Source organism: Acomys russatus, chromosome 6 (assembly GCF_903995435.1).
Source record: "Acomys russatus chromosome 6, mAcoRus1.1, whole genome shotgun sequence".
Classification (NCBI taxonomy): Eukaryota; Metazoa; Chordata; class Mammalia; order Rodentia; family Muridae; genus Acomys; species Acomys russatus.
The window spans coordinates 70117286-70135283 of NC_067142.1; the positions used below are offsets into that span (position 1 = coordinate 70117286).

The 17998-nt window shown below is 43.3% G+C and overlaps 1 protein-coding gene across 4 annotated transcripts in view; it reads right to left on the reverse strand.

The window, feature by feature from the left end:
* The window catches only part of Rgs7 (regulator of G protein signaling 7), a 366490-nt gene that overhangs the window by 23806 nt on the left and 324686 nt on the right, over positions 1–17998 (reverse strand). For all 4 annotated transcript variants that reach the window (XM_051147937.1, XM_051147939.1, XM_051147940.1 and 1 more), the window contains exons 10-13: positions 6808–6882; positions 3533–3631; positions 2541–2602; positions 1891–2001 (exon numbers count right to left, since the gene is read on the reverse strand). In XM_051147937.1, the coding sequence (XP_051003894.1) occupies positions 1891–2001; positions 2541–2602; positions 3533–3631; positions 6808–6882 (347 nt within the window). The remainder of the gene's footprint in view (positions 1–1890; positions 2002–2540; positions 2603–3532; positions 3632–6807; positions 6883–17998) is intronic.

Here is a 17998-nt window from a genome sequence, read left to right on the forward strand (position 1 = left end):
TGCTACGATTAAAGACGTGCCATCATGCCTAGGCCATTTGCCACTTCCTTTATCATGTATGCTTTAGAAGAATACCTAGCTTTAGCTTATCTTCAAGAACAACAATACATCACTGATAGACTATTCTTCATGAAATTCAGGTGTAAGTTAGGTTAATAACACAATCTAACACCAAAGGGCCATCTGTCACTAAGAGTCTGGATGGCTTCTTAGCAACTTCAGAAGACTGGTATTCCTTTTCTTATTTCATGGATGAAGAGTTATAACTTGATCTTTTCATACAAGGAGTAAAGGGCAAAAATCCAGCCATTGTTATCCAGAGCCCTATTTCAGCCCCACTATACAGTGTATTCTGTGGGATGTAGATCATCCTTGGAGTGATTCATTGGTTCCTGGAAGGCTTCATTACCACATATGATTCTACTGCAATTAAACATTAACTAGATTTAAACACGGATTGGGAAGTCCTAATATATATATAGTGTGTGTGTGTGTGTGTGTACGTGCATGTGCGTGTGTGCATAAAACTTGTGACTGAAAACTTCTGAACTGGTAAATGTTTAAGACCCATGGCTGGATACAAGAGAAATGGTCTATAAATACAACCTAGATCCATGTGTGCTATCACAAGTCTGTAATTTCAGTGTCTAGGCGGTGGAGCTAGAAGGATAAGGAGTTGGAGGCCATCCTTAGCTACATAATGAGTTAAAGGCCAACATGGGCCACAGGAGACTCTGCGTAAAGCAAAACAAAACACAAGTGTTACGGAGTACCAATCTTCTCCTTGTAAAGAGACATATAGTCACTCCTGAATGAGCTTTAAGACTGATGCCAATGCACTACAAAGCTACTAAAGAAACCTAGAGTTCTACCTGGTACTTGGGTTTTTAAAAGCCAGCGTCTCTGTGTGTATGGTGAGGTCATTTAGTTTTAAAATGGAATTTATATAGGCATGTTTGTACTGGCCTTAAGCAAGTATGGGTTCGGTATGCATTTTACCTGAACACAGAGGCCTGTGAGACTATATGGATTTTCAAATTATTTAATAGCAAGGAGCTGAATTTTAAACACTGAATATCTGAATTCTAATTAACCTGCACTTAAAATGTCACCTCTAATTTTGTGCAGTTCCTTCAGCAATATAAATTTGTTTCTAAAATTAAATTTGTGTTCTGAAATCTATAAAAAGCATATATGTATTTGAATTTGACTATATATTCATATATGTATGTATGGAGTACTGTGTGATATTCTAAAACATGTACATTGTGTAATGTTAAAATCAGGGTAAATATATCTCTTTAAGTAGCATGTCTCTAAGGGAAAAGTATCCAGGTTCCTTTTGTCTATATTTTTCAAATACACAGCATACAGAGATCAGCAGTTATCCTACTGTCCACCAGCACCCAGAACGCCTAGCTCCCATGGGATTGTGATTTAAGGTCCATTGATCAACGTCTCCTTGTGGCTCTTTCTCTTCTACTTTTCCCAACCTCTGTGAACCACCACTTACTCTCAGTTTGTGTGTGTGTGTGTGTGTGTGTGTGTGTGTGTGTGTGTGTGTGTGTGTGTGTGTTTTGTAAGATTATGTGGTTCTCTCCTTTTGATAACCCACTTTCTTCACTTTTTCTGGGGCTTTACTCTTCCATCCATGTTACCACGAATGACTGCATCCCACCCATTCTGATGGCAAAACAGCACTCAAAGAGTAGGGCAAGCCTCAGTGTGGAAGCCGACACCTAATCTCCTTTTGATCAACAATGCTCAATCATGGAGAATGTAGAGCAAGAACAACGCCATCTTGACAGGGAGTCAGCTCCCAGTTCTGCTATCCCGCACACATTCTTAAATAGCTGGCACATTTGGAAGGAAGAGACCATAGTTATTTACCTTGCTTCAAGTTCCCAGAATGTAGTGTCATCCGAGAGCCATGGATTAGAAGGGTCAGGTGGCACAAGAAACGGGTCATACTCTATATACTGTTCTGTATAACTTAGTAGACTGTGGAGAGAACAGAGGGGGGAAACATTTCCAGCTTCATTTTTCACTGTGAAGTTATACCTGCTTTGAATCCTTTCTTCCACCAGGAGTGAGAAGATGCCACTCCCACGGACCTGTTTCTTGGTTGTACAAGGATTGGCCTTTTGGACCACATGGGAATCACTAGCCTGTTGTCTTTAAATCATGAAAAAAAGATATCTACAAAGGTTTCTCATGGGAAAAGATAAGACAACACACTCTAGCAGGTGTTCCAACCATGTGTCCCCATGCTCCTCCAACCATCTGCATACACCTCTAACACAGATATCATATGACATCTAAAATTTATAACACAAGGGTGGAGAGATGGCTCAGTGGTTAAGAGCACTGGATGCTCTTATAGAGGACCAGAGCATCCACTGCCCTCTTCTGGCCTTCAAGGCACCAAGCACACACAATGCATACACATACATGCAGACAAAGCACCACCAATGCACATGAAATAAAAATAAATACATCCTTTAACGCGAAAATTTATACTGATATCTTGAGTTCCTTACCTATCCGCAACTTTTGACATTTTTAACCGATGTCTATCTAACTGTATTTGCCAGTATTTTATCTGAAAAAGAGAGTTGAAGACATAAATATAGTGCAATAGTGAACATTAACTTATTGAAAAGTCACAGTGTAGTGAAATATTAGAGAAAATAAATCAGGGGGAGGGGCACCCCTCTGACGAAGCCAACTGAAACATGCCACCATAACTTGATATGAGACTCTGGCATTTGCTTTGAAATAGTTCTTGGAGACAAAGTGACTTTCCAAAGGGGCAGGACAGACCATGTTGCCTGGCCAGTGCTAAGAATGACAAGCTTCAAAGGGCTAGAGAAATCAATGCCATGGAGACAAGAACGCCCACATTTCTGTGCTGATCATGCCACCTCATATGTGGGAAAAGAGACTCTGTGTCCAACCTGCTGCCCTTTCACCCCTAAGACAGATGTTAGGAGCACAAGACAACTCCCAGTGACCAAGACACCTCTAAGTCAGGCGTAGAGTTTTCAAAACTTGTCTCAAGGCAAAGAAGGGATAAATTAGTGAGAAGTTTTGAAAAGCATTTCCATACATTATGTGCTTCAAGGGTCATGTCTTAGAATCGACCAGGGCATACATTCGCTTACATGCAGTACTTCTGCAGACTGACACCCTAGGTCTTGCACAGGCCTAGCAAACACACTACCAACTTAGCTATACTTCTACCCCCTTTGTTTAAGAGTTTTTTTCCCCTATTTTTCTTTTGAACAGAATCTGTGCTCAAACCCTATTCTCCTGGAATCTTTGATCTTTCACTCCTACCGTCAGCCTCTGAAAGCTGAAATATAGCATGTGCCACCATCTCTGGATTTCATTACCTTTAACTGTAAATCTCTATGGAGCAGTTGACCACACAGATAACTGCCCAAAAGCACCCAGTACGAATGCTCGCTCTCTTCTCTGCATAGTTGTTGCCCCAGGCAGCCCCAGCTGGCCATTTCATAGGTACACTCACCTGTTGGTGCAGCTCGTCTTCTGTGGGAGGCTTGGTTTCTGGTGTAGGTGTATGGGTGGGACTGTGACTTCGGATGTCATTTTGTAAACCATAGACAGACTGTATTAAAATGAGAAAAGCATCAGGACAAAATACCCCTCGTATCCCATAGGCCTTCTAAAAAGCAAATGCTACCGTATGTTCAGTGCATGGTCTCAAAGCTCATCGGATGCTGCTTCTTACCAAAATCTAAAGGTCAGGGAGGCAATGCAGAGGAGGGAGGGATGGGGAATAAATATCACCAAGGGCTCTTGAAAAATATGTAAAGAATCATTGCTTTATAGGTACCTAAAATTACATAGACATACACACACACACATGAGTACACATACACACAGTGAAGCTGTACCACTTGAGATAATAACATCTGCCTCCTGCAACTGGGTGCTAGACAAACCAAGTGGACAGATATTGATTCTCTTTTTACAGTGCTCCCTTGCATGGCATCTCAGGTTTCTGCCTCTGTCGATGGTGAGTGAAGAGCTGATGGCATGAGGATGACGGAGTGTGGGGAGTGTGGAGAGCGCTCTCCTGTTAACAAATGCTCTCTGGGATTTCTGGGAGTCACCCCAGCTCAGGTATCAACAGGGAGCAGAGTGCTGTGAAGAGCGTGAGAGATCACTTCAGCACACCCAAGTTCCACCTTGTTTACCCACCTGCTGTCTTCTCCCAGTTAGAGCATGCCCCCCCACCCCAGTCAGCACAGGAAGGGATTTTGGATGACTCTGGTTCGAAATGGAACGCGCTGCACTTTTTCGAGAGATGACTGACTTTCAAATCTTGTTCAGCTTCACAAGCGGGTGAGCTGAGGGTACATGGGGGCAGATGAAAGGAACCAGGGAGCTTCTAGAAAACCGGGCTTGCTGTGGGCTGGCCTTGCTCTTTGTCTCAGAGAATTCCTAGTAGCAAGATGTATGCTCACTGCATCCAAATGGACTTTGTAACTTTCTGTGGCTTTCCCACCCTAAACATTAAAGGAAACTTCCTCAAAAATATCATGAAATAAGGTTCCTGAACCCCTAAGCATCTTAATGTAAGAACATTCACCTTAGAAAAACACTGGAGCTACATGAGGTTGAAGCCACAGAGAAGGTCTTCCAAGTCACAGTGCTTTTTGTCACTGAAGGCAATCTCACAGGTTTTCTTTTTTTTTTTTTTTTTTTAAGTGACCATTTTTTAATTGAATGTCTATGATTTACACATCATGCACCAAGATCCCTCTTCTTCCCCCCCCCACCAGTAAAATAAAACAAACAGACAAACAAACAAATCTTGTCACAGAAGCTGTAGTGTATCACACAGTATAGCCTTTTGTCCACATATGTTTACTTTTAAATGTTCATTGCTACGAGTCATGGGTCTGGTTGGAGGCCTACACTGTCAATACTGGATCCTCACAGGGACTTCTGTCGGATATCTCGTTGTTGCTGTGTGTCAAGGAGATTCTTAATCTTTGAATCTACAGGTCCGGCCCCTTCATGTGTTCCAGCAGAGTAACTGATGCTGGCTAGGGACCAGGTGTGGGTGTTGTGTATTTTTTATAAAAGAGAAAGAATTCTTTCTTCACTGGGTCTGGGACTGTTGTTCAACACTGGGGTGTTTGCCTACCATCTGCTTCACTGAATAAAATCGCGTGGTGGCACATGTCTGTGACCTTAGCACTCAGAAAGTGGAGGAAAAGGGTCAGAAGTTCAAGGTCATACTCTGCTATGTAGTGAGTTCAAGACCACCTTGAGACACATAAGATTAGATCACATAACAACAAACAGACCAAAACCAGACATTCATTCCCTCGGTAGCTTTCAATTACCAATAGGCCCTCAGCTAGGTGTGACTCCGTGAGCCCTTCCCCCATCCATGCTGGGATTGTGGCTGGCTTGATCTTTGTGCAGGGCCTGGGCATGCAGTCACAGCCACTGTCAGTTCCTGTGTGTAAAACAGTTTCCCAGCCATCTTGCACAACCTCCTACAATCTTTCTGCTCCCACTCCCATGATGATTTTTGAGCTTTGGGAGCAGTGGGCATTACATAGACATCCCATGTAGGGATGCACCCTCTACAGCCTTTTACTGTCTATACCATGGCTGGGAGTGAGTCTGTGTCAAGCTCTATCTACTGCAAGGAGCTGAAGAAGAACAAGTAGGTGTGGATGTGATCGAAGCACATTATGCATATGTTTACATTTAAGAAATCCTCGAGTGATACATTTCAACGTTGAAAAAATACCTTTTCTTTAAATGGCCCATGGCTTACAAAAATAAATAAATAAGAAAGAGAGGAAGGAAGGGATGAAGGGAGGGAAGGAGAGAAGGAGGGAGAGACTCTCTTGTCACAGACAGGGAAGCTCTGCCTATACCTGTGGTTGTGTCACAGAAATGCTGAAGCTGAGAGAAGGCCCTTGTACCCTCTGTGTAATTAGTCATGTTCTGGATTTCCCTTTCCCCTTAGATTTCCCCCCATAAACCCGGTATTTTCTCATTGATATCACCTTTTCCCAGACACCCTCCCCTCCACCCTCCCCGTTCCTGTCTGCAGGGCTTCGAGAAGACACACATGCTGTGATGGGAATGAAGTCTCCCAGCTGTCTTCCCACCTCCTGTCACAGTCCCATGGACATCACCTCTCAGTCTCTGAATGCATTGTAGAACAAGATCCTCCAGGAAAAACAGCAACCATTCATACCAGCTCAGTGGGGGCCCCTTGCAAGAGACCATCACCCGTGGGCCTTTTGTCTACTGAGCTCCCTCAAAGAAAGAGGGGATAAGGAGGGTCGCAGGATCCTCGTCTGAGATTCCCTCCTACACAACCAAGCCATGTATAAGCAATTCTGCCCTAACTGCACTTGGACTCGGGGGCTTAGAAGATGCTAAAGTACACAGGCTGGGAAAGTTAACTCAAATGGAACCCCATCAATACAGCTATGGGATGGCTGATATCTACGCTGTGTGGAGGACTTTCCAGTGCAGCTACTTTTGGAGTCCTTTATACTTCTGTAAGTAGCTTCTCACTCTTGCTCTGTAAGGAAGTCCAAAAGAGTTATTGGATTTCCAGGGCAAACACTGGTGGAATAAACTTTAGCTTGTCCCTGGGATCTTATCAGGAGAGGTAAATGTTGCTTACTTCATCCCAGAGAAGGAATTCTCAGGACAGAACCCCAGGGCGGAGTATGTTTGTGACACCAGAGGCGTCCTGAAAACAGACACTTCAGCAAGACCACAGGGCACACGTGCATTTACCTTGCGTGTTTTGTGAGGGTTTCTCATTCGAGATGACTTCTTAATGTCCACTTCTGTAGTATTTACACATCCAGGCTGGGGGAAAATAAGACAAAGGAAGTTTTAAGGACACCAGAATTGCTCCGCAGAGCTTGAGTAAGTGCTGCCACAGTCAGGTCTCTTGATGCGCCTCCGAGATAACCATGGCTGCTTCCAGCAGCTACCGGTATGAAAGTACACTGCAGCCATCTCCTCCCAGCATAACATCTCTAGAGCCTCAAGCAACTTCTAGAGACATCAGGAAGAAAGGATTTGTGTGGCCAGAAAGGTCTTGGTATGGGAAGCAGATATGTGTAATCACTCAAACTGTCAAACTGAACAGTCCTAACAAGGATGGCCAGGAAGGATGGTGTGATGCTTATGTCCACACACAGCATCCCATAGGATATATGTGCTTTCCTTAAATGCTTTTAAGTAGTACACAACTAACACAGTAACCACTTGAGCCAGCACAAATCCCAGACTGAATTGTTTTTTTATTATAAATTGTGGTACCCAGGAATATTTGCTTTTCACAGAGAGAAGGTGCATGGTCCCCATGGAGAAGGTGAAGCCAGAAACAGGAAGTTCACATACTGTACTTTTCCTATAAGTTTCTAACATTCTTTCCTTTTCTCTTAGGTATGGAAATTTCTTCAAAACAGGATGTTGAAAGGAGTGTGGGCTACCTGCTGCTGGCCTTTGGACATTCCCGAAGTCTCATTTGGCCAGATTTACTGTTCAGTTGCTCAGAAACAGATAGATGTGAATTTTTTTGTGTGTGTATGCTTGGAGGAAGAGAGGGGAAGTGGGAGGGAAGAAAAGAGGAGAGAGAAGAAAGAGGACCAAGACAGAATGCAAACCAGGAATGCTCTCCCAAAACAACCCAGGCAGCTCAGGCACAGGCGGAAAAGCATGAAGCAGAGAACAAAGCGGTGGCAGAAGGGTCTTAGGGCTGGGCAAGAACTTGATTATGTGGGTTGCATTTCCATCCCTTGAGGTTTGAGGTGCAGTATTTAGGGAGATCTGTTATTACTAAAAAAAAAAAAAAAAAAAAAAAAAAAAAGTCAAATTGTACATCTCTGGACAAATTTGCAGTCCCCACGCCCTGCCCCGCAATCACAAGCTTTAAGTGTCTGTGAAAATGTTTTAGGGATGCCATGAGTGTGGATTTGGGAGGGGGTGGGCAGAAGGGACTGTGGTGCTACCCACTATCCATGATGAGCAGGAAGGATTCACCCTGAGTAACGAGGGACACGTGTCACTGTCAGGGAGTCCTCTCTCAATAGCTCAGGCACCGTGACAGGAACCCACCACAATGCAGAAATGTGTAGGAAGTTAAAGAAGAAAATATTTCCGTTTTTTTTTTTCAGAAAGCTGACATTAAATTACACACAAACACATTCACATACAACACTAAAATACTGAATGAAATACATGTTTTACTGGGTTATTTACTTCAGAAACAAATTTTAAGATATTGGGGGGGTAGCTGGACAGATGGCTTTGCAGTTAAGAGTACTAACTGGCTGCTCTTACAAAGGACCCAGGTTCAATTCCCAGCACCCACATGGCAGCTCAAAATTGTCTCTAACTCCAATTCCAGGGGATCTGACACCCTCACACAGATAAATATACACACAAATCACCAATGCACATAAAGTGAAAATAAATAAGTTTTTAAAATGTTAGGGTCCAGGAGATGAGGTGCCTCTATGGTAGCGATGCATTCTGGCAAGGCTGATAACCCAAGTTCAATTCCTTGTCACTGGTATCTTGGAAGGAGAGAGCTGACTTCTAGCAAACTGTCCTTGGATCTCCAAACGTGTGCACTAACACAAGTATGCACAGGGTATGTGCACACACGCTTCTCAATCAATCAACAGTATAGATAGAAGAAAGGCCATTGGTGATGTGAGACTCATTTATAAACACTGTGAAATTCACTTAAACTATTCCCAGCACCAGGCCAACCACCATTGAACATTTTTATTTATTCTTTCTGTGGTGTGTAAACATTAACCTCTTAAAAACAAAATGGCCTGTGGATTCTAATGTGTTTTAATAATAGGAAGAGCTTACAACCATTGATACACTTGCAACCAAGATGTTTTAAAAATATTAAAGCATTTGTGCTTTCATTTCCCATTCGATTTCTAGTACCTCGTGGTCATGCTTTCCTAAGCTGAGCCACTAGAGAAGAGTCACAAAAACCCTTTCAACTGCTATTGATGTATCGATATGGATCAATCAAGAGGCTGCTCAGCCAGGGGGATCATGGATATTTTCTCTGCGTCAGGTGCAGAGAATAACAAAACATGATATACCCACGAAAGGAAACCATGGCGTTTCTATTCCATGGGAAAGAAATGTGAAAATGCGTGTAAGGGAATATCAGCATATCCAAACAAGTGGGGTTCCGGTGAGGCAGTTTGTCCTGTGATCCCAGCAGAGGCCTTATAAGGAACACATTCCACATGGATATTTAACATCTGAGGGGTAGCAAGAAAAGGGGAGCTGAGGCGGGAGACATGGCTAAGCTGTTACGAGCATGTGCAGATCCTACAGAAGACAGAGTTGTGTTCCCAGCACTCATGTCGGGTGCTGCACAGTTCCCTGTAATTCCAGCTGCAGGGAGATCTGATGCTCTAGTCTCCACAGGCACCTGCACTCACCTGCACATACTCCCCTCCACACTCACCTATACAGGAAAAGGGAAAGGAGTCTAAGGTAGTGTTTTTTTTTTTTGTTTTTTTTTTTTTTTTTATGCAATAGGTGAGGCATGAAATTTTTCTTGCAGACATTCACAGTAAAAAAGGTATACATGCGCGACAGGTAGGTGGAGAAGACCTTGCAGTTGAAACAAAGGCCATAGTATCCATGGATTGTACACCAAGAGCAACTGTCTGCAGGACAGACTATCAATAAGGACCAGGTGTGGCCTGACATTCTGTCCCAAGGAAGAATCAAAGAGGTTCCAGAAGGTTCCAGAAGGTATCCTGCTGCAGCTTGGCCTCATCTCCCACCCCATGTGAGATCATACAGATAAAGCCCCTGACCCCAAACTTTCTTCTAAAATCAGCACTGGATAGGAACAGGGGAGACCAAGGAAACAGAAACTGTGATTATCTCCTAAACTGGCTGAGGTAGCCACGTATGCATGTAAATACAGCAGTACACTGGCCAGGCGATGTCTAAAACCATCCCCTAAAAGGGGCTCAGCGGGGATGAGAACAGCCATAAAAAGGGGGGGGGGCGCTTATTTTAAACATGTGTAGAGTCTTAATTAATTGAACTCTACATCTTTCCACGGAGAGCCAGGATTCTAAGTCAATTTGACTTTGTATCAAGTGGAATAATTAACAAATGACCTCAGAAATTGTGTCAGCCAACAAAGGCGTGAAGTGGGAAGCACTTTCTCCCATAGGCACAGATCTGACTGGCAGTCCAAAACAGAATTGAAACTTCCATCCTCAAGTTTCAAAGATTATGATCTCTTGAGTTTGATTAATGAACCATTAACAGACATGCAAAACTCCTACTCGAACTGATTGTTAAAACACTAACGGGTTAAGAAGAAAGGATGATTGCGAAAGTAAACATTAGCGGCCAGGTCCTGGCATGGATATGTGTTTTATAACCCTGCTTTCATTTAAGGAAAATGAAATCTGCTCAGAATTTATCATTAATGGCTAAGTGCTTAATATGATAAGCTGACAAGAAAGACCTGAGATGCCTGTATCTGTCAGCTCTGCAAGATGCTGGCATTTCTAATGCCCCCCTCTCTTTGGGGGCAGCTAAAAATGAAAGTGATTCTTTCGAAGTTGTCTAGAATGCTTCCAAATCCCCAAGGCCATGACTGAATGCTGACCAACTCTGAGTAACTACTTTCAGAAATCAGGCACCAGGGAGAATGAAATACTGAACAGCACTTTTTGGCATTCTTTTATTTACTCAGAAACTTTTTTATCTGCATCTAATTAAGTATCAGATTGTGATTATAAATGGTGAGACATAGAAACAGCAACATGATCAATTTCCCAAAAGTCTCCTTACAGATGTGGACTCATCACAACACAGAAGGGTAATGCCTATGTTCACATGGTTCATGACATAGAAGAATATTTCTGATATCCATTTCTTAGGCACTTTCTGTTGGTTTTTCCTAATAGAGTACACACAGACAGACAGACAGACAGACAGACACACACACACACACACACACACACACACACACACAGAGAGAATTGCAGGGGTTAGGGGTAGGAAAGAGATGCTAAGCAATTTTGTTCTACCCCAACAAGGTCATTGTCTTTGATATTAAACAGAAAAATATAGGCTGGAAAGATAATTCAGTGGGAAATAGCACTTGCTATGAAAACATGAGGACCTTAGTTTGGATCCCAGCATCCACTTACAGTCAGGACCTGACCATGTATGCCTGTAGCTCAGACTTGTGGGGTGCAGAAATGGAAGGATCATTAGGGCTTGCTGGCTGCCAGCCTAACTCCAGGTCCAGTAAGAGACTGCCTCAAAGGAATAAGGCAGAGAATGACAGAGCAGGACACCGATGTTCTCTTCCCGTTTCTGCAGACACACACACAGGTGCATGCATGCCACAGACAAGCATACCACCATAAAAAAAACAGATATAGAAAAGTTCCTGCAGTGATCATACATGAAACACACATACACACACACACACACACACACACACACACACACACACACACACACACACACACACACACACACAGCCATGACTACTAAATAATAACAATGCTTGGAAGACCTCGTGTCTTATCTGATTGGCACGTTCCTAGGTATGGGAGTGATAACAACAATACACTTCTCATATGGAACGATGTTCAAAGTGTGAGCAATACAGTTTTCTACAAATAGTAGCTTAGTGACAGTTTTCATCTCCTACTGCCCACCAATCTATGAAGTTTAAAGAGTCAACTAGTTTTTGTTTCTGTTTTTTTGTTTTTTTTGGGTTTTTTTTTTTGAAAAAAGCATACCCTGAGGTGAGAAAAGAGACAGAATTCAAAGCTCAATTCATATCACACTCTTCAGTGCTATTCAGAGATGCAGCATTAGACAGTGAATGCATTTAAGTTTCCTTTTTTCTTTTCTTTCTTTCTTTCTTTTTTTTTTTTTTTTTTTTTTTTTTTTTGGCCATGGTGGAAATTGAACTCAGATCCTTGAACATGTTAGACACACACTCAGTGTTTGTGTTTCCTACTCCTACCAGCAGTTTCCATAGCCTCTGAAGCCCTGGAACTCCGGCATAAGTATATGAGTTGGAGTGTCTGGTGACACAGGGTAATCTGTGTTGGAAGACCAGTTTTTGATTGTGAGTAGGTGATGGAATTTTTGAGAGCAGAAAGCAGAACCAAGGAGAAATTTGGGGATGTCTGGATTGCGGGGGCAGGGGAATACTTTATCTTATTTATATCGCTTTAAATTTTACTTTGTTTTTCTGAAGAAAAATGGCACTCATTTGAAGATGCCTGCTGTTGGGGTTAAGGGAACATAGGCTGCTTTTCTTCTCTTTTCTCCTTAAAAAAAAAAAGATAAAATTTGGACATGGAAGAGGTGGTGTAAATGAACCATAGGGGGGAAAAAAAATCCAGGCTCAGCCACTAACTGCTCTCCATGCAGTCAGAGTCACACTGGCTCTGTCGGGCCATCAGCACAGAAAGGCACTGTGCCTATGCAGCCTTCCTTCTGAGACTATGTTCCTTTGCCTATATGTATGTACATAAAAAAAAAAACCCTGAATCTTTGATATGATTTCAGAAAGAGCTGCAAAGTAGTTCAAAGGAGTCCCATGGCCTCTTTAATCCTAATATTCCTAAATTGTTAATGCTCTGCCCTATGTACTCTTTATGTCTATATTTAAAAGATTATCTATTGGCCCCTTTTCTGCTATATATAGTAGGACTGACACAGAGAGCTATCTTCCAAAGAGCATATTATAGATAAGAAGCCACCCTTCCTGCTTCGCTAGACCCCAGGCTCTGTAGGATAACACTGGCACATAAGGGCAGTGTTTTCCTCTGCCACGCCTTCTGGGAGTTAGCTGTTAATAATCAGGGTCTTCTACCAACATAGCCCCAACCACTATTCACACTCTCACCCTTTCAGAGGAAACAGGCCAGAAATCTGGGCACATCATCTTGAAAAGTTGCCAATCTGCAGGCTAGAGAGACAAGACTTAATAACAGGGAAGTGGTTTTTATTCTCCCTCTACTCCTGGCTCACAAAAATAGCACCAGATATTACATAATAATAGGACACGGTGTCTTGAAATCTATTCAGGAATTGAAAGAGCACACAAGATAAAAGATATAGCTGGGGAGGGGGGATGGGGAAGGATACTTCCACTCGTAAAGGCTCATGATAGCCATGCTGTCAAAATATTTTTTTTTTTCAATCCAAAAGAACAGATGTGAATAATGCAAGGGATGTTCTTTTTCCATGGCACAAAAGGGAGATTAAAGTTTGGATTAACACATCTTTAGGATTTTCTCTAACAGCTGAAGAGGTGCAGAGTAAGAGCATGGACCACTGTCATTTCTGTCATTTTTCAACCCAAATTATCTCCCGCAGAGGCTGCAGAATGTACAGAGCAAAGGTTATAATGGGAATCCTGCAGGAGGAAAAAATGCTATGGAAGACACTAAAGTCATGCGAGTAAGTTTCTAATGAGCACTTGAAATTGTGTGTTTAAATTGCACTGAACACATCGGACTAAAAGACCACTGCCTTGAGTTTATTGATAAAGTATTGTGTTTGCCACTGCAAGCCCAGGAGTAGATGTACACAGAGGCAGGTCTGGTGAGAGACTGGAGCTTCTCAATGGAGGTTGCATGCACTTGGAGGCAAAGGTCAGTGTTTTATTCGTGATTATTCTTCACTCTTAGTTCTAGAACAGCCAATTCAAGTGTCTTGCTTTGCCTTGTTGGTAAGTTAACTGTCACCTTACACAGTCACAGCAAAGAACGAGTGACACAATGGTTACAAAAGGCTCTTCTTGCCAGAAACTTCTGGCAGGAACCGATGAATATTTTAGATAAGACTAGGCACCCACATGCGTGGTTGGTCTTAAGGGTTTTGCAGAGAGAAAGTCTAAGAGGCATGCGTGCATCCTATACATGGTCCCGTTGAGTGACATGCAGCGAAGTGGGGAATATTCTGACCAGCTGAGATCACGCCACAAATCAACCCACTTTTAGGAGAGCTTGTTGACTCTGAACTGATCACTGATTTAAAAACCCGGAGCTTGTGGCAATATAGGTATGTGCTTTTTACTACATTTATTTGTATAAGTGGGGGCATGTGTATGCCGTGGTGCATGTGTGGAGGTCAGAGGACAATTTGTGAGAATCAGTTCTCTCTTTCTACCTACACGTAGGTCCAGTCCTGAGAACCGAACTCAGGTCATCAGGCTTGGTAGCCCATACTTTTACCCACCGGGCCATCCTACCAGCCACTCTGTGTACTTTTTAAAGTCAGCAAGCATGTTTAGTGTCATCCCACCAGATGCTCACAGGAGTGAAGGAGAAAACGTATGATTATTTCACTTATCAACTCAGACTGTTCCTAGAATGTGCTGGCAGTGGTCAGGGCCTGGATACAGGCAGTCTGTGTTTTAAGGAGCAGTCAGTACCTCATGCCCATCAAGTCAATGGCCTAAGTAAAGATCATTCATATCAAGTGCTCTTTCGATCACCTTGTGAGTTTGATTTTTCTCCATCTTATGGGGGGACTGTTAGCTCTGCTGTAAAGTCCTTCAGATTAACGTTGAGGAGATGTAAACAGCTGTCTCAATGGAACAGCGGGCAGTGGGAGGCAGTCTTTTTTCGGAACCCTCGCCGTTCTTCTGAGGATGTACAGGGAAACACCTTGCACAGCTGTGACAAGTATACAGCTCCCACTCTACCTCCACTGACTTCCTTCTCCTCTGCTAAGGAAGGGGACCTCCTTCCTCAGCCTTTGCATGGACCACAAGAGATGGGAAAGGCTCTGTCCATGGAGAACTGGAATTAATTTTTCCTACTGAGTTTTCAAATTCTCTGCCTGGGGTATAGCTCAGTGGTACAACACTTGTGTAAAGTATGTAAGGCCCCTGGTTAGCTCTCAGCACAGTGAATAAGAAAAGAAAGAAAAATTCAAAATTTATTGCAGTTATCCAAAATCATCCAAAATTTCCTGGGAGCAGTTTTGGTCCCTAATGACTTCACCCTGCTGGCACCCACATTGGACTGGTGTTAGTCAGTGCCCTTGGGAGACATTGGAAGACATTTTAGCATGCTACTTCTGAGATTAGCTGTAGTCACATATGGGGCTGACTATTTAGGGATGATGTGGGGAGCCCGTCTGGGACCTTCTTGTACGAAGAGGCCTCTGTGCTCATCTTCTTGTAATCACCATTGATTCAAGACTATCATTTCAGGTGGCCATGTCACTTTGGGGGGGCTTGACTGAAAGGCCATGAGAGGTCTTGGACCAGAACAATCTAAAAAACCACCTCTGAATTCCTGCCTCTCAGAGGCTGCATAAAGTAGCTACTACTCCTTGTTTGCTGCTTCATGCAGCTGCATTTGGGGGTCACACTTTATGCAGCAGTGGATCGAGTTTTTCTGATTTCCAAATGTCTTCCCTGAAGGCACCACACCATTTACATGTGAGAACTTTTCTATACTACCTGACCCACTGTTTCCTTGTCTTTTCTCGAAAGCATTATTGCCGACTGACTCACTGTGTATCTTGGTGACTTTTCCTGTTGGTGTGATAAAAGGCTCAATGAAAGCACTTTAAAGAAGGAAGCATTTCTTTTGCCTCACAGTCAGTGAGTATGGTCCTTTATGGTGAGGGAGCCTGAGTAAGCTAAAACTTGAAGCAGCTGGTCCCATTGCCTTGGAATTTAGAGAGAGGGGAGCGATGGGTGATGCTGCTCTCAGCTCCGTTGATGTGGCACCTTTCACATTTTCAGTAGCTCTCCCTATATCAATTAAGTTAATCAAGGTAATCCCTCACAGGCATCCCCAGAAGTTAACATAATCTAAATGACCTCTCTCTCACAGGTGTGTCTGCAGGCTGATCTCCTAGGTGATGTCATATCCTGTCATGTTGGAAATCAACAAGACTCACCATGGTGTGCAAAATACCTCCAGCACAAGCCTGAGGACCTGAGTTCGGATCCCCAGCACCCACATAAAAGCTGGACACGGTGTGGCACATGTCTGTAAAGTAGTGTTGGGGCGTAGAGACAGGAAGATCCTAGAGGCTCATTGTATGTTTAGTTTATCCAAAAAAAGCAAGATGCAGGTTCCCTGAGAGACCCTGTCTCAGAAAACATAAGGTGGAGTGCAATAGAGGGAAGCCTCCAATGTTGACCTCTGGCCTTCACACTGGTATACATGGGAAAGCATACTAGCACACGCAGGTGCACACACACACACACACACACACACACACACACGAGTGGGTGATTAAATACATTAAAGAGTTACCACTTACAGCACAATGGCTGTGTGCCAGGTAAATACCAGCCACTGCTAAATGCCCTCGGCATCCTAGGAGGAAGCTATTATTATCCACATTTCAAATGGTGCGTCCGAGGCTTGGAAGCTTTTAGCAAAATTTCACCAAAGAAGGGAACTGGCAATTGAGCCACACCCTATTAGCTACAGTTGCACGTACTGAGCAGTGTCCTATATAAAACAGCCACAGTGGCACTGGTTCTCTCCACATGTTAGTGTCTGAGACGGAAAGTAGAGAGGAAGACGAGATACCATGTGTAGCCCTCGGTCCCATTTGTGGGAGGGCTGGGAGGAGAAGTGGAAATGTTTACGCAACACATGACTGAGCACTTAGCTCCCGAGAAAATGATGCTCTCTCCTACCCCTTTCTCATCTTATATCTCTATATTAAGGAAACAAAATAAATTCTACTCGGGCTTTTCTTTTCCCTCCCTCCGTCCCTCCTTCCCTCCTTGACTGCCTTTCTCAGTCCTCCCTCCTTTTCTCTTCTTCCTGTCCTTCTCTGTTGTCTTTCCCCTCCATTTTGGAAGAGCAGAGCCTCACTGTGTAGCACAGACTTTCTCCTGCCTCAGCCACCCCAGGTCCGAGACCTGGTTCTAAGGGCTGAGATCTCAGGAGTGCACCATCATACCTGGCTGATGGCATACAACTTCAATCATGCAGGGGCAGTCCAAAAAACCAATATTGCCACATTTTATAGGAAAACTGTTGTTACTCGCTCCAACGATAGTGCCAATACAAACCAACATCACTCCAAATAAGCAGAGCAATATGAAGGGAAAAATGACACAGACAGAATTTCAATAATTCCTTCTAGAGTTTTGAGGATGTAGGAGAGGAAGAAGGAAGGTCCATGACCTTCCAAATGGAAAACATCTCTCTCTCTCTCTCTCTGACCCTTAAGCTTTCCTACCCATCCTCAGAGATTTTCCACCTTCATTGTAATGAGTTTCAAAATTAATTCTGCATCCCAAACAGGCTTCCAGCGCAGGCCCCACTGCTACAACTATTGACAAAGTCTGGTTTTTATATCTCATTGCCCTGGCTGCATATCCAGTCAAATCCAAAGGGAGCTCGCCTTGCAGCCCTTGGCGAAGCCCTTTGCCAATTGCACACTTGCATCATCTTCCCTAATTACTCAGACTGAAGGTTTCCGCCAGCTTGGTCCTAAAAGTGACAAGTTTAGTCTAAGCAAGCTTGAAAGTAAGTGATGTGCAGAGTGTCAATGAAGCCACCATCAAAACCCCGTGTGACTCAACAAGCACTAGACATGGAGGATGTCAGGCAACAAACCGTTTTCACTGCTTTGTAGTTAGGGTCTCAGGTAGTACTTGAGGCATGGTTTTTTTTTTTTTTTTTTTTTAATTTTGATCACTTGACTGAAATATATTTCTACCTCTTAGTAGTCTTGCTTGTAGAGTCTTTGTTGCCTAGCCGGCACACAACTCTAAACTGACAGCTAGGGACACACAGATCAACCGATTCAGTGCTAGGATATCCCCAAATGATGAAGGTCACTCTCTAGTGAGTGCTTTCTTCCACCGCATTCCTGACCCAGAAGAAATAATACATTCTTCCCACTGTGTACTGGGAGAGTCTTATTCTTCAGTAATTTTCCCATT